The following is a 24,432-nucleotide window of genomic DNA, read 5'->3' as shown; positions in this document are numbered from 1 at the left end:
AGAACTCTTAAATGGAGAAGGCACAACTTCCTACTCTCTCTTCCTCCTTGTTGGCTGGTATGTAGTCATAAAGCGTGGAGACTGAGCAGCCACTGTGGACCATGAGGTGGAATTCATGTGCTAAAGATAGCAGGAAAGCAAGGTGGGAGAAGACCACATCCCTGACCGTTTTGTGAAAATGTTTCACAGTAGCCTTGGACTGCCCGTCTCTGGGCTTCTTCTACACGAAAGAGAAGTAAAGTTCTATCTTTTAAAAGCCAGTACATGCAGTAGCTCCCCCTTATCCATGGGTCCGCTTCCTGCGGTTTCAGTTACCCACGGTCAACTGAGATCTGAAAACAACACTATGCCACAACGCCTACATCATTCATCTCACTTCGTCTCATCATGCAGGCATCTCACATCATCACAAGGAGAAGGGTGAGTACAATACAACACAATATTTTGAAAGAGAGACCACGTTCACATAACTTTCATTAGAGTATATTGTTAGAATTGTTTTACTTTACTATTACTTATTGTTTACCTCTTACTGTGCCTAATTTATACATTAAACTTTATCACAGGTGTGTATGTACAGGGAAAAACAGTATACACAGGGTTCGGTACTATCCGCAGTTTCAGGCATCCACGGGGAGTCTTGGAACATATCCCCTGTGGACACAGGGGGACTAAGGCATTATTTTGGATTTCCTTATAGTCAAATCTAAACCTAACTGATACAGTCAGGAAACCATTTCTTTCAAAGTTATTGCTGTTATACAAAGTGAGGCTGTTACACAAGCCCAATTTTGGGTGGCGATGGTTAAATGACAGAACTGCAGGTATTCTAAAGATTTCCCCCAAGGGTGTCAGTGTAAGAAGGCTTCTTTCTTTCTTTTTTTTTTTTTTTTTAAAGATTTTATTTTTCCTTTTTCTCCCCAAAGTCCCCCGGTACATAGTTGTGTATTTTTAGTTTGTGGGTCCTTCTAGTTGTGGCATGTGAGATGCTGCCTCAGCACGGCCTGATGAGTGGTACCATGTCCGCGCCCAGGATCCAAACCGGGGAAACTCTGGGCCGCCGCAGTGGAGCGTGTGAACTTAACCACTTGGCCACGGGGCTGGCCCCCTATTATTTCTTTAATTAAAAAAAAAATGTGGGTGTTAATGGGGGAATGGGGACTGGAGGTCAGGGAGAGACTCTAGGTCTGAGAATGGAGATTCCTGGAAGGTCGGTAAAGAGAATAAGGCAGAGCCCAGGGAGACAGGGACAAAGCTGTACATCTGAGACACGAAGAAAAGCTGACATTTCAACAGCAAAGTTATGAAGAGTTGGGTGTTGGTTTTGAAAGGACAAACTGGGGTATCTATTTGACCTTGAGGAGCTTGGTCCCTGAACAGCCAGGTCCTAGGCTGGGGGTGGCTCCTGAAGAAGTGGGAAAATGAGGGCCTTTCAACTCCTTTCTTGGAGAGCCATTGTGGTCTCTGAGCCTCAGGCTCCCACTGGGAAAGCACCTGCCTGGACCAGATCAGAAAACAACAGAGGTCTATATTTTGAATTGAGATTTAGAAAATTACGTGAAAAAGGGCCAGGATCATTGTCAGGGATTTGTAAACTTGAGCCCTTCGAGAAATGAACATTTCCACAGTTAACACTACTTATCAAAGTACTGACTGACCATTTACCGGGCACCTAGCACTTACCAGATACTTTATATACATGACCTTACTTAATCTTCCTTCAAATCCTCAGGGTAAATATTTTAAAACCTACTTGAAACTCAGACAAGTAACTTGCCCAAGGTTACAGAGCTAACAAGTGACATTTACGTAGGGGTTTAAATAATAAATGGTACTATGCATTCAGGGACAAAAACAAAGTAATCCTGTTCTAAAACACCTTTTCAACCCTTCAAAAAAAAAATTCCAGTTAACAACTGAATGAGTTACTTGAAAGATGGTGAGTCAGTTTAAAGGCACGTGCCAACGTTTCTCCTCCAAGTGGGATGACGACATCCTCACGAATGTATTTTATTTCTGCACAGTCCCGTCCCTCCCAGCCGACCGGGGCTCTCTCACACCACCAGGACATGGGCTTATAAGGTGTCCTAGGCCTGACGGGGACAGTGAGAGAGGCTGGAAGCTGGTGGCTTGGAGGTAGGAGCACACTGAATCCTGCGGGCTGAACCAGGACCCTCCCTCCTCGTGGGAGGCAGCTGAGAGGGAGGTGAGTGTAAGGTCCGGGGTCCGGCAGGCCTGGGGGTGAATCACAACCTTGCCACTGACTACTGGTCTGCCTGAGCCTCAGTTTCCACACCTGTGCAGTGGGTGATCACGCCTACCTCGGAGAGTCGTTATAAGCATTAAGTGGGTAATAAAGCTTAGCTACTACTATTATTAGACTTTAACAAGAAGCGTCAACACGATACCAGTTAATACAGGCCAATTTCTGCTCATCCTTCAGGCTTTGCCTGTCGCTAACCTTGGAGAAGCGTCTCTGATCACCCTCAAAAAGGAGGGCACCCGTACACCCAAGTGAGGTCATGTGCCATTTTTCCTTCAGAACACTACTCTCAGTTACAGTGACAGAATACACGTTTTCGTCTGCTGTCCTTCCCCCACTTTAGACCGTAAGCTCCCTCAGGGCAGGGACCCTGCCAATTTCATCACTATATTCCCAAGTCCATCACACCGCCTGGCACACAGGAGCTTCTCAATAAACGCTCCTTGAACAAATGAAACAAGACTGAATTTACAGAGCTCCTCACCTACACAATCTTTCTTCTGGCTAAAATATTTTTAAAACAATTGTGGAAAAGTTACTGGCTTTCACACACTGACAGGGTCATAATCTATAGGTTTCTCTCTCTCTCTCTCTCATCCTAGTCAATTTGAAAAATCAGAGAAGTTTTTCTTTCAGACATCCTTTTAACAGATACGGTGGTGCATCAATGATTCCATAACGGAAATCTACTTGGGAATGTCACTAAGCTCTATGCATAGAAACTCTCTCTCTTCTATGTTGGACATTCTCACTTGTTTTGAACGTCTCATCATAATCAATTTAGTAGAAGGAAATCTTAACAATATCACCTGAAAAGTAACAATTATTAATAATAGCATTTCCAGACGCCAGGACAGGAAGAGCAAGGGGTGGGTGAGCCAGAACTCCACACACACTGCTGATGAAGGGTGACCCAGGCCTCACCTCGCTCTGCCCTGCTGGCCTCAAAGAGCTACTGGGGAAATCACAGGGGATGACGTGTGGCTGTGCTCCGAAGCCTGAAAGCGACAGGAGGTCTTCCATAACAGCCACCCTGGCTACATCCTTAAGTCTCACTGGCCCAAATAAATAACGTAGGACCTAATCAACTCTGAGGATGAAGAGAACCTGGGAGCTATCAGAGGAAGTTTTGATATCATCTAGACAACTCTCCCTGTAAACGAACTCAAGAGAGTCCCCAGCGTCACAGCAGCCCTGCTTAAACGGTGCTGGAGGCGGAAAGCCACCTAGACTTCCCAGCCAACACAGCTCATGTGGAGCAATCTGTAACGTTGAGCAAGGCCTTCTGAGCCTTCCCTCTGTAAGTTTTACCCTTTGGGGGTCCTTATTCTACTCTCCAGGGCTCTGGTGGATGTTAATCCAAGGAGGCAGCTTTCAGGAATCTGAGAGCATGGTTGAGAGGGGAAGAAATTTTTTCTGACTTAGGGTAAATGCCTCAGCTACGATTTTGGATTGAAGGGTCTAGAAAGGAGGAGGACAGAGTTTTTTCAAGCAAAGAGATCTGTTTCTAAAACATACATCCAGCACCACATAATTAATAACAGACAGCAGCTAAGGCATGGGTGTTTGGTATGCACTAGGCACTGTTCTAAGAACTCTGTATGTGTTAACTAATTTAATCCTTCCTACAACCCTACGATATACGGTACCATCACTGTTCCTATTTTACAGACGAGTCAGCTAAGGTATAGAGCACTTGAGTAAATTGCTCAAGTTCACAGACTAGCAAGTGGCGAACTTGGGGTTCAAAGCTGGCTGGGCCCAGGCTAGCCCTCCTTCCACTGCATTGTATGGTCTCCACTTTCCCACTGCTCACAAGCCCAGTCCTAACCCATAAGCTGTCACCCGCTTCATGCCCTATACTCTGCCTTACTCCTCATCCACTAGGGCTTATCTTCTCAATTAGGGTTTGTCCCTCGAACCCCAGTTCCAGACCCTCTGTGGCCTTCACTTCCCACTTTAGCTATGATTCATTATTTCCTATTAAGCTATTTCTAACTTCCCTGGGTAGCAAATTCACAGACCACATCCTGGATATCAAATACAGACAGATTCATTTCTTACTCATCTCAATATTGGTTTTTTTACCAAGAATCCCAGAAGTTCTTAGAACATGAAAAGGTAGCAGTTAACACACTGGGAGTCAATGCAGAAACAACTGCCTTTGCATTTTGTCTCAGCTGGCAAGCATGCACAGCCAGAGCTGTAATATAAAGACTCACTGAAGGTTTAATACAATGCTCAGTAAAGGCTGATTGCTTCTGGCAGCTTTTCCAACTATTGGGACGAGTACTCCAAAGGCTTGTATTGCTGTAAGAGCCATTTGTACGAGAGAGAATTAAATCACTAACAGAGAGAGCAGTATACCAAACCAGAGACACTGGAAGACATTCATTCTAACGTGTTCAGTCGGGAACAAGTTGTCATGTGATAAGCGTCCAGTAGGGAGGCTGTTCTAGGTCCCTGGCTAGGACCGTCTGGACCTGCACCCGTACCTTCACTCCATCCAGCACAGCCTTGATGACCCCCTTCACAGTTGTCACCATCTCTTTATCTTCTGAGTTCACACCTTCTAGCATCACTTGGTCAGACCAACGAATGAGGTTGGCAAGACTCTGGTACACTCTGCTGTAGCAGGAGGAGAGGGCTGAGCTAGAGGGAAGAGAAGATTTTTAAAAAGAATGTTAAAAATCTAAAGCCTGACCATCACTTTAAAATATCTGTTTAGCACAGAACCAGTTTCTCACGGACTAGGGCCCGTTTCTCGATGGTTCCTTCTGTAAAGCCTGCACCTCCTTTTGATAAACAAACTTTTCTTTCCTGAATCTATCTCCTCACATCCAATTGTGCACCTTCATATTCTAGTCTATTATAAAATATTTTTTGTTTCCCAAACACAACATAAAAATTCCATCACAATAGTGAATATGCTTTTTCGAACTTCACGTGCTCCACGAGACTCCGAGGACGTCTCTCGGGGAGTACCGCATCTTCCCCTCCTGCTGGCTGCTAATCACTGGACTAGGTGAAAGCGTTGTTTTGAATTAGACTAAAAGTCACATCAGATGTGTCACGAGGAGCCAAGAGGTTTGGGGAATTTTAGCAGGGAGGATCCTTTAAAGGAGCAGCCTTTAAACATAAGCTCAAACAGACCCATAATTTACTAGCATTCCTTGTAACCTGCGCTCGGCCTTGTCATCCTCTGCACTGTAGCCACGGCTGAGACGTCACAAGAATGGACTAAGGAATAGTCTTTCAAGAATGACAAATCAGAGGTGAGGAGAACTTGGCAGGGGGGGCGGGTACCAGCTACACTGTGATGCCAACACACACAGCAGAAGCCCCGAGCGCTTATGGATGCCTCAAGGATTATACAGTGGCAGCCAAAATGAAGACTTTATCTTCTACATATTTTTAAATAACTAAAGATAATTTTCTCTAGGAACTATGGAAAGGATTATTTGACCATTTTAAATATTATGTACTACAACAGAGGAACAAAAATATGGAAAATTTTGTGGGCTGCCCCTTTTTCACTCAAAAAAAAAAAAAAAAAAAAGAATGAGGCAGACACTTAGGAGCCAAAGACATAATTTTGAGAAAAATATATAATAACGTAAGATATGATTACAACAGGTTCTAAAAACAAAGCTATTTAAAACAAAAACCTGAGCAAACAATGCTCTAAGGAGCGGTTCTTCAGAATAAGGTAAGGAGAGAAGAAACCTGCAGGACAGCTGAAGTTTCCATTTAGCCAGTCACCCACTCTGAGCACGTTCCAACAGGACACAGGAAGAGTCAGCAAGAATGAAAGCCAACTCCTCAAGTCCCATCAGAAACAAGGAAAACTGTCAACAGGGGCCCCGAGAAAGCTAGGGTTTGGCTGCTTCAGAGGCTAACACGCATGACCAGCATTTGGTGCTGGCCCTCCTCTCTCAGGAGAGGACTGAGACGGCCAAACAGCAGCTGCGGTGTTTTCCAGGGATGGAGCGCAGGTGACGCCATCCTGAAGGGGGGTGCGCTCCTGGCAACTCTGCCTCCTCCTTCCTGGCAAGGCCAGGTGGGGCCTCTTTAAACAAAGACTGCTGCCTTCCACCGACGGCCCAGGGGTATTCCGCCCAAGCTTCACACTGTTAACCTGCCGGCAGTAATCAGATGAAGGGGGCACTTAATTATATAAAATTTAATTTCTGCCTGCACTGAATGCTAAGCTTCCCTGAAAGCACCTAAAGAACGCGGCAATCGGGTCCCTTCACACTGGCTTGGAAGCAGAATACCCCTCTGTGTCAAGGGGCTAAGATGTCAGGAAAGGAAGCAGGCCCCTGTACTGTGAAAATGCTGTCCAGTGGACCAGTCGCTGCTCTGTTTCTGAAATGTAGCAAAGCCGTCTACACCGAGGGCGAGCTCGGGCCCTGCTCTCAAACATCTCTGGGGTCTCCACTGTGCAGACACCTCCATTCACTGCTCACACTGAACACCCAGCTGCTTCTCTGAAGGCCAGTCCACCCGAAGGACCTGCCTGCTGGGCCCTGACCCACGAAAGAGGCTCTGAGCAGAAGGCAGAAAAACACCTTGCCAGCTTGCAAACTGCACTGGGGGAAACGAGATGATGGAAGCAATCTAAAAGAAACATGTGAGGAAGCATTTCGATCACCTCAGGGAGATTAATAAAGTATTATCAATTGGCTTTGGAAGAATTCCAGGAGGAAAAATCCCTTAAATGGTGTTAGCCAAAGGACTACCAGAAAAAAATCATCGTTCCTTATGGCCACACCCAGGCATTTCTCTTTTTCCCTCTAGGAAATTGTTATACATATTAAACAATTTTTATCAACTATAAAATAATTATAAAACCTCCCCCATAGAGAAAAATACCCTAAACCATTATCAGAGTACTTGACCAATTATTCCAGCACTTGCATGTCTAGAAAGTAACTTCCCAAGCAGAGCTGCTGGCTAACGCTCCAAAGCAACAATTCCAGCAGCAACACACTGTCAACACTATTAGTTACAGGATTGAGCTGGGGCGACTCTGTCCTGGACTCTCCCAAAGAGGCTTATTAGCTCCTGAGGGTGGCGGGCTGAGGTCGTCCGCCTCATTTCCCACGGCCCCTCTCTCAGTGCCCCAAGGCAGTCACACCCTGCCCACAAGACTACCGCATCTCCTCCCTTCCAGGAACGCACCTCGCCCCACTGGCCTCCTTCTGCCCTGCTTAACCCCTGCCCTCACTGCTAATCCAATTCCCAGCCTTCCTTCAGCTCCGGCTCCATCACCCCTCCTCCAGGAGTGTGACTGGACCACTGCAACTCTCCTGCAACTCACTCTCCCTCCTGCAAAGCCCAACAGAGCTTCCGCTCACACGATAAATTAGCACTTTATCATAGGTGGGGGAGTTGATTTTTTCAACTAGATTTTAACTCTTTCACGGTAGGGACACCACATAAGAAGAGGTGAATGAGAGCATTTCATAAAAAGCCATCTACACATCAGACCCCGGCACATTCTCAGGCACATTCCCTCAAAGGGGAGCAGCAGCGAGCCCCTCGACGAGCTGGGCACTGGGGTAACTATGGAGAGACACAGGACCTGGTCTCAAGGCTCTCGAGACCAGCACACAAAGCACTACACATGTGGCGACTGAACAGGGCCCCGAAGGGACTCACATCCTCAGAGCTTTCCCTACCTGACAGCAGCATGGCACGGAAAAGTGAAGATAGCAGCAGGGCAAAGACACACCAACGCTTTATCCTCCCACCAACTAGTTTCAGTGAGCTCCCAGCCAAAAGACCACAGTCTACAGGGGTCAGCTGAAACTCCAGGGTGCAAGCCGCAGGGCAGAGAGCTTTTTGGAAATAAAGACACTGTTTGCTTTATCTCCCAGAAGAAGAAAACTATGCACTTCATTGCCAAGGTCTGAAAGCAGCTCATAAAAGCTTAGCCTCATGGGGCTACATGAGCACTAAACCATCTCGAGGAACTGAAACAGAGATGCGTTTATTCTGAACAGGTAACAGGGAAGAAAAACAAAGCCAGCAGGCATCTGACAGCCTCTCAAGAAAAAGCTCCTGCTAGGCTTTCACTTAAGATTACATTTAACACTGCTTTTCTTTCTGTACCTAACAATAACTATGGGGACACGCTGTTCACTAACCTTTAAGAGGAAAACGCACTCTAGCAACAAAAGCATTTCCCGACAAGAGCTTCCTGGGCCGAGGGCTGACTCCACCCGCCATACCCGGCTTCCGACGAAGCCAGGTGCCGTTTGGGAAGTCCTGGCTCAACACATTTCAGTGTTGCACTAACTCATGCTCTTATGGGGTTCTTCTCTATCTTTTTTGGCCTAATCCTCTAAGCAGGTGAGGTCTTCAACAGGCCAGATATTGGCAGGATTTAATGTCATAATAAACTATGGTTAACCTAGCGTACTAGGAGAAACGAGTCCAAATCAATGGGATTATTGCCAATGAGCTCGTGCAAAGAATGACCACAGACTTACACGGTGATTACATCCCAGGGGATGGCGGAGATCTCCCTCAGCGTTGAGGCCTCATGAGTTAACAGTGACCTCACCCTCAGGAGAGCATCAGGTGACAACTGTGGGGGGCAGGGAGAGGGCTCCTTTCCCTCCCAAAACTCCTCACTGTTCCCAGAAACCTTCAGTTTGAGGTAACTCGGAACCAAGACTCCTCCAGACCCCGACTGCTCTGACACAGCCACGGGCTTCAGAGCAGCTCACCTGTGTTGAATTCGAGGATCGCTCTGCACCAGGGGCAAGATGGCCTCCAGCACCTTGCTGGCTGACCCTGGAAGCATCTCCAGTACCTTCTTATCAATAGCCATTTTGTCCACAATGGTCTTAAAGTAGCGCAAGGCACTGACAACTTCCTTCTCCTTCTCTTCCAGCCAGCTCAGGTTCTGAAAGGAAATGTTAAGCATAAGGAAGGAGGAGAGAAATTAAAGGAAGCTATTTAAAAATAAATAAATAAAATTTCCTGTAAACTAGCTTGAGACTGACGCGAATGGGAAAGGCTTCTTGCAGCAGAAACCAAGCCATGTTATTTTTCTAAGGATTGCAATCAGGATACAGAGGCTAGACTTGAAGGAAGAAAAAGGGGGCTTGCACCAAGAAAGGTTGGTTAGATATTCCTGAACTCCCTTCCCGGAACAGAGTCTGATTTGCCCTGAAGTCTTGAAAATCTGCTTCTCCTCCTCTACTGCACTGAGATATCACCACTAATCTCTTTAAGTGCAGTGAGGACTAATTTGCTGATGGCTGTAGGATGCTCAGAGAACCAACATTAAGTCCCACGGTGCATATCTATCCAGTAAATCAAAGCAAGAAACCCCAGGCCTTTCAAAGATCCAAAGGACTGTGTAAGACTGGTCAGAGGTAAGAGGGTTCAAAATCCATTCTCCCAGGACTCCTTCCTAGCTTCCCACATTCAACCCAAAGATGCAGGCCTCTCTCAACGAAATGACACGGCTCTCCCAAAGGACCTGGGAACCCCAGGGTTGGAAGGGGCGGGATGCTCTGGGGTGAAAAGGTGAAGAAGCCGGAGCAGATGGGAAGGAGCCAGTCACTACTCGTGCAGCGACTGCTAACAGCCTTCTGAGTGCCTCTGCTCCGGCGGAAGCCCGTCTAGGAGGAAAATAAGATGCAGAGCCCCGCAATCCCAGTACTCGAATCACCACGCCCAGACCTTTGCTCCTTCACTGTGGGGTACCCTGAATCCATCGTCAGTGGGTGTACACATCGCTTTGGTTCCTTTTTCCAACCTCCCCCTACGTCGACCCTAATGTCAAGGACCCAGGTCCCAGCTGGCTGGCAGAGGAAGGGGAATCAAGAATAATCTATAAAATGGATAAATCCAAAAAGGGGTAATCCACTCAAGTAGAATCAATTACATGTGCAGTGCAAATTAGGAGTTGTGTGTATGAGGAAAACTGCCACCTGTGGGCTCTTTGAGGTCCAAGAATACAGAAATCAAAGCAACTGAGGGCAAGAAGATAACTTCTAGAAAAAGTAGGTTTAAATATTACTCTATAAATATAAAAAATGACATATAATAAAAAGTGATTATGATTCTGAACACGAGCTCTTTTCTTCTAAAATGATGGAGAATGTTATTTTAAGTAAAAAAATTCAATAGTGGAGGCATTTATTTTACGGGACTATCAAAAGAAAAATATATAAATTGATCGAGAAGTAAAGAGCTTCTTTAGTGAGACAACTTTCAAAGACCTGATTTAATTTCTCTCAAAGGGGTACTTCCCAAAAGGTACCGTGTAGACCAAGGGGGAAAGCAGCCCTTCCCCATTCCCGTCACTGCAGCCTCTTTACCCCTGCCTTATTTCTCTCTTGTCACTACCCGACATGTTTGTTTATATACTGTCTGTTTCCAAGAGGCCAGGCACTGCTTCTTCACCTCATGGACAAGAGCTTTCTGCTTTGCCATCACCTACCCAGGGCTGAGTATGAAGGAATTGTGGTTGTCTGCAGACATCAAATGTGACTAAAACCAGGGTGGGCCAGTCTGGCTAGAGGACTGGGACCACACCACCACCCTGTTAGCACACCGGGATGTGCAGGAGCCAGCGATGATGAAACATGAGGAGGAAGCAGGAAACATTTTAAGAAACTGTGTCATCAGGTTTGCTAGGGAGATGCGGGCCAACCTGGGGATGGGAGGCATCTGAGATGGGGAAGGCGCTTCAGAGCAAAAAGAGCATTTTCCTGTCACTTGCAGAGAGATCAAACGAGCCACTGAAGAGCCAGGCGGCCCTGGGCTCCTAATAAAGGAGCCGACCACTCAGCAGAGTCAGATTTCATCCACCACTCTCCAGCAAATTCAACTCCCAGAATTAACGGCCTCTGAGCGTGCTGCACTCCCCCAGCCCTTCAGCTGTTAAATCTGGCTTCTTGCAGAATGTACCCAGCAGTCAAGAGTTTACAGTGAGACACCAGATGGAGCGCTCACTGGAACTGGGAACTCCAGGCCTTGGCTTTGCTGAAGCTGATCAGCTGCACCCACCTGAACACTCCTCCTGCCTGGGGGTAATCCACCATTGGTCCCAACAAACCTGAAAACTCCACGAGGCTAGCAGTGGCGGTCGGGGGAGGGCCCAGATGCGAGGCCACCAGTGGGTTTGGGGACCAATGGGCTTCAGGCTCCTCACCTGCAAAATGGGGGGAATCATACCTGCCCCGGGTAATCTACAGAGGACAATGCTGGGGTCTGAATAAGAATGTATATGTAAGTATTTCATAAAGTTTAAGGGGAAAAACAGATTTTGATTAAGAAAACTTGGGCCAGAGCCCAAACTCTCAGTATATTGGGAATAATAAAACACACAGTTATGGTGAGAGGTAAATAAGACAGCATGTGAAATCACCCAGGACTGGGCCTGGGCAAAGGGAGACCCTCAGAGAGCTGTGGATGGATCTGAATCTGTACTTCCATCTAGCTGAGCTGCAATTTCCCATGTATTTAAACAGGGAAAGCCATGCGCATCAACTGGGATAAAAAGAGAAAGTTTACAGAAATACTCTCTAAGTGGCAGGAGAGCTAGTAAGTAAGAAATAATTAATGATGATGGCAAACGACAGACCTATTATAAGATTTCTCTGCAGAGTCTTCTGGGTTCACACACCCTGGCAGATTCCCCAGCACTTCCAGTTCTGCCTGTGGGCCTCTACTACACAGCAGGTTTGGACTCACTTTATCTCATGCAGGTGACTTTGAGCAGAGCAAAGAAATTCAATCCTTTTTAAAGGGTGACGACCAAAAACTGGGGTAACATTCTTCCTTGGGTGAAGATTACACCTACAGCTTCTTGCTACAGAACAGGATTTCTGAGCTGTGGCACTACTGACATTTGGGGCAGAGAATTCTTTGTTGGGGGGCCAGGGAGCTGTCCTGTGTACTGCAGGATGTTTAACAGCATCCCTGGCCTGTACCCACCTGCTTCACTTTCCTGGTTGTAACAACAAAAAAAATGTCTCCAGTCATTGCCAAATGTCACCTGGAGTTTGCAGGAACCCCACCAAGTGAAGGGTACTTTAGCATCAAATTTTCCCCCATGACCCCTCTTGGAGTAATGAAGAAAGGGGGAAAATTCCAAGAACAGAGTGGCTGCAACAGTTTCTTAACAGAGTTCAGTGGTAGATCACATTTGTTAGTACAGCATTTTACTCTGGACTGCCTGAACTCGTGTGGGATGACAACTGGCACTCTTCTTGGAGTTTAGTAGTATACTCAGCTCCAAGAGGTTGCTAAACAGATTGTAATAAAAAATAATTGTGGTGCAGACCAAATCCTCTACTTTATTACTCTTCTTCAATCTGGAATTTAGATCAATCTGGCAAACACTGAATATTTCACTCTTGCTCTTCAGCCTCCTTTTGTTAACAGATGGGCCAGGAAAAACGATTATTCGACAGAAGACTTTTGGATTTAAAACCTTTATTTTTTCCACTTTTAACTAGAATTTTAAGATATTCTGCTGGTCAACATAAAAACAAAAATAGGTGCACTGCCAAATTCAAGAATTGCGTGTCTATGTAGCAGGGTGGTTTTTGCCAGTGGCATTAAACTCAGGCTCTAACGACAGTTCACTACAAACTACGCTCTGGACAATCACTAGAGGAGTAAGGATCTGTTTGTCTATACGGCTTGTTTTTATTTTAGATTGCTGAGCTTAATTCTATTTTTATGTTTAGTTATGTGTGTGGGTTAACATTTAGATTTGTGAGATATTAAAAAATAAACTCTGTTTTTCATAAAGAATAAACGTAGCATTGTAAGATTTTCAACTTGGATGTCAGATGGCCTTCATTCAAATCTTAGCTTCACCACCCTTTTTCTGTGGGACTGTGGCCAAACGCTTACTATGTCTATAGCCTCAGTTTCCTTTTCTGCAAAATAAGTTTCCACCTCCCAGGGTTGCTTTGAAGATTAAGTAAGGGAAGGGGTAGAGAACGCTTAGCATGGGGTTAAGAAAGGCGAGAAAAGTGCAAGCACACAGAAAGAGCCTGTGGCTCTGACAGCACTTGGCTCTGTGGCAGCCTCACCACCCCTCCTGGGTCTTGCGAGCTACCTCACAGAGCACCTTACACTTCAGACGCCCTTCCTTCTGGGCTATGCAGATCATCCTAGCAACTCAAGGAAAGAATAGCTGGTCTTGAGAGATGAGACTCACCCACTTCCCCCAGAACCCGTTGGACCCAAGCAGCACACCCAAACCAACCCCAGAAAGGATCCCTGAGTTTCTGCCATGGAGCACTGAGCTCTCTTCAAAGACCATGGGGCCTGGATAAACTCTCACTTTTACCCAAGGTCCCTTGGACTGTTTCCTGAACAATGAAGCCCACAGTTGCCACCCAAGTGAACACAATGATACTGCAATAGATGTTTTTCATCCCCAAAACCATAGGCCAGGATTCTGCAGTAGAAGGCAAGGCAAACCCAATTGTTCTTAACATCACACTGACCTTCTGCCTTTGAGACCTGGAAGCCACAGCACTGGTGGACATAAATTCTACTGCCTGCTGCTCCAGATCCAAGGGGATAGGGTAGCCCTCTGGTAGATATCTGTCTGTTGCCTCCTGGAAGAGAGGAAACCTGGATTCCTACAGAGCTTGAAATGGCCGTTTTAGGCTGAAGGGAGGGGTTGGTCAAAATCAATAGCGTTTCAACACATCTGGTTTAACTGGCCCTGTTGAAGTTACTAGTGTTTGAGGACATCTTTGTCTAGGTTTCAAGGATTTTGCATGTCTCAGAGCACGGGCCCTAAAGCCAAATGATGGATGTTCTGGACATCACAATCTTCCCTTATGTGTGTGCGCCAGGGCAACACGGGGCTCTTTGGGACAGGGAGGCAGCATCCCGGGGTGTGAACACGATGAGCTGAGCTGTTTCAAACGCCCAGAGGATGACACGTGTGGAAAAGGAGCACTGTCCTAGCTAACTGAGCTTGACTCTGATTAACATGAGAAACACTCACCATCCTAAAGGTTCATATTTCACAAGGACGCTGAAGGCCCCGCTTGGAACCATGGAATGCTATGGAATAGGTGTTCTGTACTGAAAGCTCAATCCTCAGGGAATGAACTTAAAAATAGCACAAACTCATATTGCTCGAAGCAGGCAAAGGCCAGGAGAAATGCCTAGAGAGAGTCAGCTTACTTTGTTCACAGGCTTCTCCGGAATTTTCACAGACACCTCAGCTGGTTTTCCCTTCTTTGATGGCGTTCTCTTGATTTTGGGTGAGTGGAATTTGTCCATCAGCTTCATGGTGAAGGAGGAGAGATGAGAACGCTGAGAGTCTGAAAACAGAGGGTACTAATTGTTAGAGGCAGAGTGGGAAGGAACTGTGGTTCACTGACCTTTGGTGGAAATGAGTATCGTCCCAAAACAAACCTTTTTCCCTGGCTGTTCAGAGTTACAAAGGAAAGGAAATATGGATCCACTAAAACATTTTTGCTTGCATATTTCAAGTTTTGCAATTTCTATCTAGCTCAGGTTGTTCAGAATTACAGAAGTCAAAGGTAGTCAGAATGAGTATGGAAAAAGAACTTGCAAATATTTCCAAGTGTCCTTATAGAGTTTGTATGACGATCTAACCAGTGTCCAAGGGAACTGGCTAAGAAGAAAGAATACCAAAGCAGAATCGCAGAAGTGGAGGATGTAAACACTGGAAAGGAAGGCCCTTTTGACTCAACCGCCTCATTGTTTGGTTTAGGGAACTGCAAAAGCGACATGGGCAAGGCCTCAGAGTTGGCAGTGGAGGTGGAAATAGAACTAAGGTGTTCAAAACTCTCTGGGACATAGTAAAAGACTGAATGCTTTCTCTCTGAGATCAGGAACAAGACTAGGGTGTCTGTTCTCACCATTCCTATTTGACGTTGTACTCTGGTACTCCAGCAAAAACCATCCAGATTGGAAAAGAGGATATAAAACAACCTCTACTTGTAGATGATATGATCTTGTATATGGAAAATCCCAAGCGATCCACTAAAAAACTATTAGTACTAATAAACAAATTCAGTGAGGTTATAGGATACAAGATCAATATACAAAAATCAATTGCATTTCTGTACAGTAGCAATGAACATTTCAAAATGAAATTTTAAAAAGCTTCTACTTACAATATCATCAAAAAATAAAAGACGTAAGCATAAATTTCACACAAGAAGTGCAAGACTTAGTCACTGAAAACTATCAAACATTGCTGAAAGAAGTTAGAGACTATCTAAATAAATGGAAAGACATCCCATGTTCATGAATCAATGACTTAATATTGTTAAAGTGGCAATATGCCCCAAATTGATCTACAGATTCAATGTAATCCCTATGAGAATCCCAGCTGGCTTTTTTGCAGAAACTGACAATCTAACCCTAAAATCAGTATGGATACACAAAGGACCCAGAATAGCCAAAACAATCCAGAAAAATAATAATAAAGTTAGAGGACTCATATTTCCTGATTTCAAAACTCACTACTACAAAGTAACAGTAATCAAGACAGCATGGTACTGGCATAAGGATAGGCAGACAGATCAATGGAATAGAATTCAGAGTCCAGAAATAATCCCATGTGTCTTTGGCCAACTGATTTTTGACAAAGGTGTCAAGACCATTCAATGGGGGGAATGAATATTCTTTTCAACAAATGGTGTTGGGACAACTGGAGAGCCACCGCCCAAAGAATTAGTTTGGGCCCTTACCTCACACCATATATAAAAATTATCTCAAAATGGATCAAAGACCTAATTGTAAGAGTTAAAAATATAAAACCCTTAGAAGAAAACATAGAGAGAAAATTTTTGTGACCTTGGATCTGGGAATGGTTTCTTGGATACAACACCAAAAGCCAAAGTGACAAAAGAAAAGAACCAATAAATCAGATTCATCAAAAGTAAAAACTTTTCAACTAGACTTATTATGGTGATCATTTCACAATATATACAAATATGGAATCATTATGTTGTATACCTTAAACCAATATAATGTTATATGTCAATTATACTTCAGTAAAAAAAATTTTTTTGAACGTTTGTGCTGCAAATGATTATCATCAAGAAAGTGAAAAGACAAGCCACAGACTGGGAGAAAATATTTTCAAGTCATACACCTGATAGGGATTTATACAGAGATAATATAAAGAACTCTTAGAATTCAACAAGAAAAGACAACCAAATTAAAAATGGGTAAAGGATTTGAATAGATATTTCTCCAGAGAAGATATACAAATGGGTAATGAGAACTTGAAAAGATGCTCAACATCATTAGTCATTAGGGAAATGCAAATCAAAACCATAAGTTACCACTTCAAACTCACTAGGTATAATCAAAAAGACAGTTAATACTAAGTGTCAGTCAGGACTGGGGAACCTGGAACCCTCATACAGTGCTGGTAGAAAATGTCAAAGGGTGAAGCTCCTTTGGAAAATATCTGGCAGTTCCTCACAAGATCAAACATTGTTCTATGGCCCAGCAATTCTATTCCTAGGTAGATACCCAAGAGAAATGAAAATATGTATCCACATGACTTGTACACAAAAGTTCATAGCTGCATTATTCATAATAACCAAAAGGGGAAACCAACTCAAATGTACAAATGTCCTTGAATGAATAAAATGTGGCAGATCCATACAATGGAAAATTACTAGCCAATAAAAAGAAATGAAGCACTGACACACGCTACAATAGGGACGAATCTTGACAACATTACACTAAGTGAAAGAAGCCAATCACGAAAGACTGCATATTGTATAATTCCATCTACTTGACATATTCAGAACAGACAAACCTAGAGAGACAGACAGTAGCTCAGTGGCTGCCTAAGACTGAGGCGAAGGGAGAGGGATGAAGAGGGGCTGCTAATAAGTATGAGGTCTCTTTTGGTGGTGGACAAAAACGTTCTAAAATTAGAATCTGGTGATGGTTCCACAACTAGTCAATTACTGAAAAAAAAAAATTGAATTCTACACTTTAAAAGTCTACCATATATGTGAATTATATCTCAATGAAGCTGTTTAAAAAAAACAAAAACCCACTGAGCAGTCTTCCCTCATCTCGCTATTTACCACAGAGATTTTCAGTGTCCAAAACTATTTTAAGTGATTTATTTATGTGCTTGCCTCCTCACAAGAACGCAAACTCGCGGAGGGTCGTAGCTGCCTTGTTCATGCTGTTCATGGTATCCGGCCCATAGAAGACGCTCAGTAAACATTCATTCAACAGACGAACAAATCAACCAACAAAAACATACCCATGAAAAGGGCTGCTTCTTTTGGAACATTAGGAATTCACAGAAAATACTTGAAAGCAGTTGAAAATTAGGGAACAGACCATGATCCTATGCAATGGAAAAATAAATATCGGTAGTTTTAAAAATAAGAAGCACTTCCTCTTTCATTTTTTCCAGCAATTTAGTACTAAAAAACCCTTCCAAATGAATGACATAGCACCTTATATGACAGGCCTGTCTGTCACTCTGTCTATTAGTGTTGCATGTGACCTAAAAGTTCAAAGTTCAATTCATTTGTCAAGGACCTTCCAGGTGGCAGGCAGGATCAGATAAACTATCTGTTCTTTAAAAATTATCTAGGAGCCCACTGCACTCTGGACCAAAGAGAAATGCCAGGGCCTGACCTTCGTTCACATGTGAATCAAACCAAACACGGCTTCACAGCTGTCTGTCTGCTGGCCAGAGCTGCAGGAAGCCCTAAGACCCTGAGCACGGACGGAAATCCACAGGGAGCTGGTGCACCTCTCTCCTCACCTGCAGCAGCTCAGCACGGGGTCAGGAGGGGCTCTCAGCACCAGCCTTTGTGCGCCACAGTCAGCCCTGGGATTTCTCCAGCTGCCCTCTGCCCTGCCTCTTCTTCCCCACCCAAGAAGGGCGGTCCCGTATAGAGTTTATATTTCCTTCCGGATACTTCAAAATGATGTGACCAGTCTAGTGATTCACGTGGTGGTTAAGACAGTGAACTCTGTAGTAAGATTCTCTGGGTTAAAATCCTTCAACATCACCTAAGTCTTAAGTTTCCTTGCCTGGAAAACAGGGCTGATAACATTGTTCTTCCTGAGATGGCTGATGTGATATAGATTAAATGAGATGCTACCTGTGGATGAGGTACTTATTCAAGTGCCAGGAACATGGCACCTGCTCAATACAGGGAGCTAACCTAACTAACTATATGATTTGGTTGGGTAGCAAGGTTATCAAACTCTGAATTCTCATTTCCCAACTGCTTACAGATCTGAATCAGGTAACTGTGTCACAATGAACATTTAACTCACAACCCCAAGTAACTGAGGGCCTTACAAACGCCCAGGCTCCTCTTCCTTTAGCACTGACCAGAAGTCTGAATACAGCCTTAGCCTGTTCATCTATTTCCCTCTTTGGTTTCATGTGCCTCCTTCAGTGTTGCGCTTACTGCTGCTCCTATGCACTCCTTCTGATCCTTCAGGGGCCTCAGCACCCCTAGTCACGGCACATCCCTTGCCAGGCAGGTTCCCAAGTCAGACAGGATGTTAGAGCAACGTACTAACCCAGGTGACTTCCACCCTGGCAAGTAAGACTGAAAGCAGGGCAAGAAAAGCAGACACAAATGGGGAAGTCTAGGCAGGACGCACGGTTTCTTCGGTTTGCTTTGGTGGTCACAGATCTTCAGAGATGTGGCCCGGGCAAGCCAACTTCTGCCTCTTCCAGTCTGCTGCCCCAAGTAGCTGTACGTGCAGGCATGGGGCTGAGGGGCTGGCCAGATCCACATCTCTGTCAGCACGACCAGGGCGGAACCAGAGTAGACAAGCAGGGTGTGGAGGGCCCCAGAAAACTCTCAGGCTCCTGCATGCGCAGGGCCAGCCCTGATCGTGACCCAGGTGACAACTAAGGGTACCTCCACCTGAGAGCAGACAGAGCCCAGGAGTCTATCACAGGGCTCTCTCTGCCTCTGCTCTTCCCATCACAGTCTGAAATTCTAGTCTGTCTTGGGGCACAGCTGGGAATCCGTGTCAGCATTTAAAGAGAGCGCTATATCTACCAATAAATCTCTCTCCTCGGAGTATTTAATAGCCTCAAAACAGCCAGCTCTAGCGCATGACGTGATAAATGAAGGGGAGAGAGCAGGTTCTTTGTAATGACAGCCAACTCCTCAACTCTGAAAATTGAGGACAGCGCTAACTAGGACAGATTTTGACTTGGAGGCTGCTTGTCACCTTTTCCTTGAAAGAACCGGTTAGCAACACAGGTTTCAGGTGACTTGTGAGGTCACTCAAATAAAGCACTATAATGACCAGTGACAGCAGGGCGGAAGGAAGCAACGGTGGCAGTTCTGTTAGGGTAACCTTGCTAACAGCACCAGAGAGACAGACGGACACACACACACTTCCTGCCCCTCTTCTCACATCCCTCGTGTGTATCAACCATCTGGGGTACAGGGCAACATCAGAGAGGTGCTCCCACACCACCACAGAGTCTCAGGCAGCTTTACCAGACACTCTCATGAGTCCCTGACTTTTCACACTAGGGAGTCACACTTCAGATATTGTAAAGGTGTGTTTTCAGATTTTCTAGTATTGAAATTAAAATTTTGAAAGATTTCATACATATATATATATATATATATATACACACACCACCTGGAGAGAATTAATCAAACCCACACATCTACCAATCTAGCCTATCAGATAGAACTTTCAGCAACAATGGAAATGTTCTTTATCTGCACTGTCCAACATGACAGCCACTTGTGGCTACCAAGTGCTTGAAATGTGGCTAGTGCGAGGGAGGAATTGAATTTTTATTTAACTAGAACTAATTTAAACAGTCACATGGGGCTGGGGGCTACCACACTGGACAGTCACATGGGGCTGGGGGCTACCACACTGGACAGTCACATGGGGCTGGGGGCTACCACACTGGACAGTCACATGGGGCTGGGGGCTACCACACCGGACAGTCACATGGGGCTGGGGGCTACCACACCGGACAGTCACATGGGGCTGGGGGCTACCACACCGGACAGCACAGCTCTAGAAGTAGACCATTGTCAGTTCCACTGATGCCACCACACGCTCCTTCGTAATCACGCCTCTTCCCAATAACAGGTAACGGTGATTCTCATTTTTGTCCTCATCACCCTCACTTTTTGCGACAGTTGACATCTACAAGCACAGTTTAATTTGTGAGTCTGTGAACTGTACCTAAGTGGTACTACAGTGTAAGTATTCTCACGCTCTCGTTTTCACTCAGTAGCAGGTCTGATGTTTAAGCATGTTGAAGTACACATGTGTGCTTTCATTTGCAGTGCTGTCAAAGTCTATATATTCTGTAATACCAGTTTATTTATCTGCTCTCCTGTCAGTGGACACTGGGTTGTTTCCAGCTTTTATAAACAATGCTCCTAAGAACATTCTCATATGTGTCTCCTGGAACACGTGCAAGAGTTTTCTATGACGAGACCTGGTGAACTATAGAGTATAGACCGTATTTAATTTTATCGATATTGCCAAGCGATACTCCAAAGTGGCCATGCCACTGTGCAGTCCCGCTAGCAAAGTTAAGCGAGGCTCAGTTGCTCCACATCCCCGCCAACCCCTGGGATAGCCAGACTTGCACACTTTCCACATGGCTCTGCCTAACCAGAGGAAACAAAAGCCCTCCTTCACGGGAAATGCCCTAAGTGGGTATCTTATTGTGATCTATCAAATCCTGTGACAGCAACTTCAAAGGTCACTGATAGAACTTAAGAAGACAAAGCCTCAGACCACTGCTCAGCTTGGCATTTACACCAAGGAAGGTCAGGAACTCCCAATGACTAATCTGCTAGTCATTTCTTCCAGAGGAAGGGTAGATCATATGGCTCACAACTGATGTATGAATGGCCATGAGGTTACTAAGAGCAGGCATTTTCTTGGGTAGTCATCACAGGCTGAGATCCGGCTGGCAGATGAATGCCCAAAGAGAAGGAGGACGGGCTGCAGAAGAGGCAGGTGGCCTGCTCACAGAATCACTGCAACAAAAAACAAAAACACACCAATTTCTCCCCAAGTCGTCTGCCAGGTGTCAATATTTCATTTTTAAATTTTCAACTTGCCCCTCAAACAGGCCTGACAATGGTCTCTGCCTGCTGCTGACAAATGTACAGATCAACTGGCCTTTCAAATGTCACTTGCAGCAGCAGCAGCTGGGATCCCAACTTAGCAATGGTTTCCATCAGGGCTTAATTCGGCCCTGGATGGGGGAGGCTCTAATATCAACCCCACCAGGGACCACGACATCAGGGTCACGGTGGACAACACTGAGGCAGCTCCAAAACCCTCGCGGGCCGTCTTGAGAAGCAGCATGGGGTTAACTTCCCATTACCTCCAGCGTGCTGGGCGCAGAGCTGAGGCCAGGAAAGGACGTCCACTGTCGGCTTACGTGAGTCCCACTGGTCCAGTTCCACTTCCCTAACCCACGCCTCTGTTCTCGAAGTGAGTAAACAGGACAACCAGATTGGAGAAGTGACTTGAGGACATTAGGAAGAAGCTTTCTGAACAAAAGGATTTCAGACTTTTACTTATCCCGACTTGTACAGACTGTAGCATAGAGATAAAGACCAGAGTCCAGGCTGAGTGGCTCATGGGCACAGCAGGTGGCTCGCAAGCTTTGGGGTCAGGTGGCCTGTGTTTTAACCCAAGCTAGGCCATGACCCTGGACACACTTTTCACTCTCTGAGCCGTGGGTTGCTCACCTACAGAACAAGTGTACCCTCAGGACCTATGTCCTAGGTTACTGTGAGGATTAAATGTGACCCGGTGTGTAAAGCATTTTGCCGAGGACCTGATACACAGCAAATGCTCCACAAACGGCAGCCATTATTGTTATGTGATAACATTGCCAGGCCTCTGCCAACACTTAGTAAAGCAAAAGCTAAAAATAATCTCAGCCTAGTAGAGCAGAAAGTAACCTGATGTTTCAGTTTTCCCAACAATTTCCATATTAAAAGATCTTCTGTCCTACTTAGTATAGAACCACTCATATTAAAACAGAGGGAAAATAATATTTGGAGTTTTGTCATGAAAATCTGTTCATATTACCCATTTGTTCAGGAAGTCTGCTGGTAACTACGACGCTGCTGTGGGTGCTGATGGAAATATTAAGTGTATCTTTTTTTCTTTTTCAGCAACAAAAGTAAAACAAACTCATTATAAAAATCCAAGCAGTGCAAAAATATATAACCCAGAGAGTGAAAATCCCTATAGCTCCACGTACGGCAGAGCTGAAATATTTTTTTGACTTGTTCTTTTAACTTAACAATACGCTGTGGGTATTTCCCTGTGAGCACAGTTAATGGTTGAATGAGGTTCAGTTGAAGAGCAGACCACAACACATTTAACTAGTCTCCTGACGGTTTCTAACTTTTGCCCTCCAAACAATGCTGTGTTGACGAACACCCTCGTGCTCACCTCTCTGGTCACCTGTGTAATGAGACAGACTCCTGGAAATGGAATTGTCAGGTCAAAGGTATGAGCACGAAAAACTTAGTCCAGCTGCCCTGAGCTGGATGCAGGCCGGCAGGGACTGTGCCAAAGAGTGAGGCTCAGGGCAGAGGCAGGAGAGGGGGGCGTAGGAAAGAGGTCAGGTCTACGGGGCCCCCACCATCTCTGGAAGAAACCACGCTGCACCTTAGATTTGGGCTCAAATCTGAAAGGGTCACCATTTTCATTTTATTTCATAGCTAGTAAGGATTAAAATAGATTGAGAATTGAACAGATACTTCACAAAAGGCAATATCCAAATGGCCAGGAAACAGATGACAAGCTGCTCAGTTCCATTTGTCATCAGCAAACAATAAATTCAAACCATAAAGCGATACTACTACAGACACACCAGAACGGATAAAAAGAAAAAACAGGAAATACTAAGTGACGGTGAGGACGAAGACCAACACACACTCTCCACTCACTGTGGTGAAGAGGTGCATGCAGACCACAGTGAACATAAGCTTCCCCGCGGCCCCGTGACCCCACTCCTGGGCACACACCCTGGAGGAACGCCACATGAGCTCATCCCAAGACATGACCAGAATATTCAAAGCAGCACCCAAACGCCCGTCGACAGGAACACACATAAACTGTGGCACACATAAGTCCCATTATGCTGCCCCTCTGCTCAAAACCCTCCTGTGGCACCTCTTCTCACTCAGAGGAAGAAGCGGAGCCCTTCAGAGGCCTAGGGGCCCCATGTGATTTGCACCCTGTGTGTGCCACTCCCAACCCCCACCCTGACAGCCCCTCCCCCCAGCTTTGGGAGTAAGCCCATCCACAGGAACCCTGTTCTCTGACGGCCCACCCTGGGGAGGCCTGACAAGTGCCAAGTGGCTATGACCAGATGGGTGAAGTTAGTCTAATCCTAGGATCTGCTCATTAGGAAGCTCCTTTGGCTCTTCGAGCAAGCTCTGTCCTTTAAGCAAGTCTTTATTAGCACCAAGGTAATACTGTGGTTCCCATCTCTCTTATTGTCTTCTTTCCCAACTTTCAGAATTCAGGGCAGAAAAGAGGTTCCACTCATTGGCCCCTTGAGACCCTGCCAAAGATCAAGTCTCCTTATTTGGAATCTGGCACTGAGCCCAAGAACTGCACACAGTGAAAATAAACCCGTGCTTGTTAGGGAGCACACAGACAAAAGGTCAATGAACGAGGTCTGTGACAACAAGCGACGACTACGTTCAACCTACACCGGAGGGTAGTATCTGACGAGTGACATGGATCGGACGGTTGATACAGATGTTTTTTTCTCTTTTTTTGCGGAAGATTAGCCCTGAGCTAACTGCTGCCAATCCTCCTCTTTTTGCTGAGGAAGACTGGCCCTGAGCTAACATCCGTGCCCATCTTCCTCTACTTTCTATGTGGGACGCCTACCACAGCATGGCGTGCCAAGCGCTGCCATGTCCACACCTGGGATCCCAACTGGCGAACCCCGGGCCACTGAGAAGCGGAACGTGCGAAGTTAACCGCTGTGCCACTGGGCCAGCCCCCTTGCTACAGATTTTTAATGTAACTCGCTAAGGGGCACCAACACACGAGTCAGAGACCACGCAATCAAGAACTTTCTTTGGTGTGGTGCTTCAGCTGGGGTTACCTGGGTTAACAGACGTCTGTTGTTCAAGCGACTT

The 24,432-nt window shown here is 45.5% G+C and overlaps 1 protein-coding gene across 15 annotated transcripts in view; it reads right to left on the bottom strand.

The window, feature by feature from the left end:
• RAPGEF1 (Rap guanine nucleotide exchange factor 1) overlaps positions 1-24,432 on the bottom strand; it is a 137,122-nt gene that overhangs the window by 56,885 nt on the left and 55,805 nt on the right. For 7 of the 15 annotated variants that reach the window (XM_070518479.1, XM_070518483.1, XM_070518482.1 and 4 more), the window contains exons 2-5: positions 14,450-14,589; positions 13,756-13,869; positions 9,001-9,179; positions 4,759-4,915 (exon numbers count right to left, since the gene is read on the bottom strand). In XM_070518479.1, the coding sequence (XP_070374580.1) occupies positions 4,759-4,915; positions 9,001-9,179; positions 13,756-13,869; positions 14,450-14,589 (590 nt within the window). Of the gene's footprint in view, positions 1-4,758; positions 4,916-9,000; positions 9,180-13,755; positions 13,870-14,449; positions 14,590-24,432 lie in introns of those variants that run through there. The other 8 variants (XM_070518480.1, XM_070518481.1, XM_070518484.1 and 5 more) reach the window with 2 other exon arrangements.

Source organism: Equus asinus, chromosome 10, assembly GCF_041296235.1.
Source record: "Equus asinus isolate D_3611 breed Donkey chromosome 10, EquAss-T2T_v2, whole genome shotgun sequence".
NCBI classification, from domain to species: Eukaryota; Metazoa; Chordata; class Mammalia; order Perissodactyla; family Equidae; genus Equus; species Equus asinus.
The sequence above is the reverse complement of the archived record's forward strand: the minus strand, read 5'-3'. Positions and strand labels throughout refer to the sequence as shown.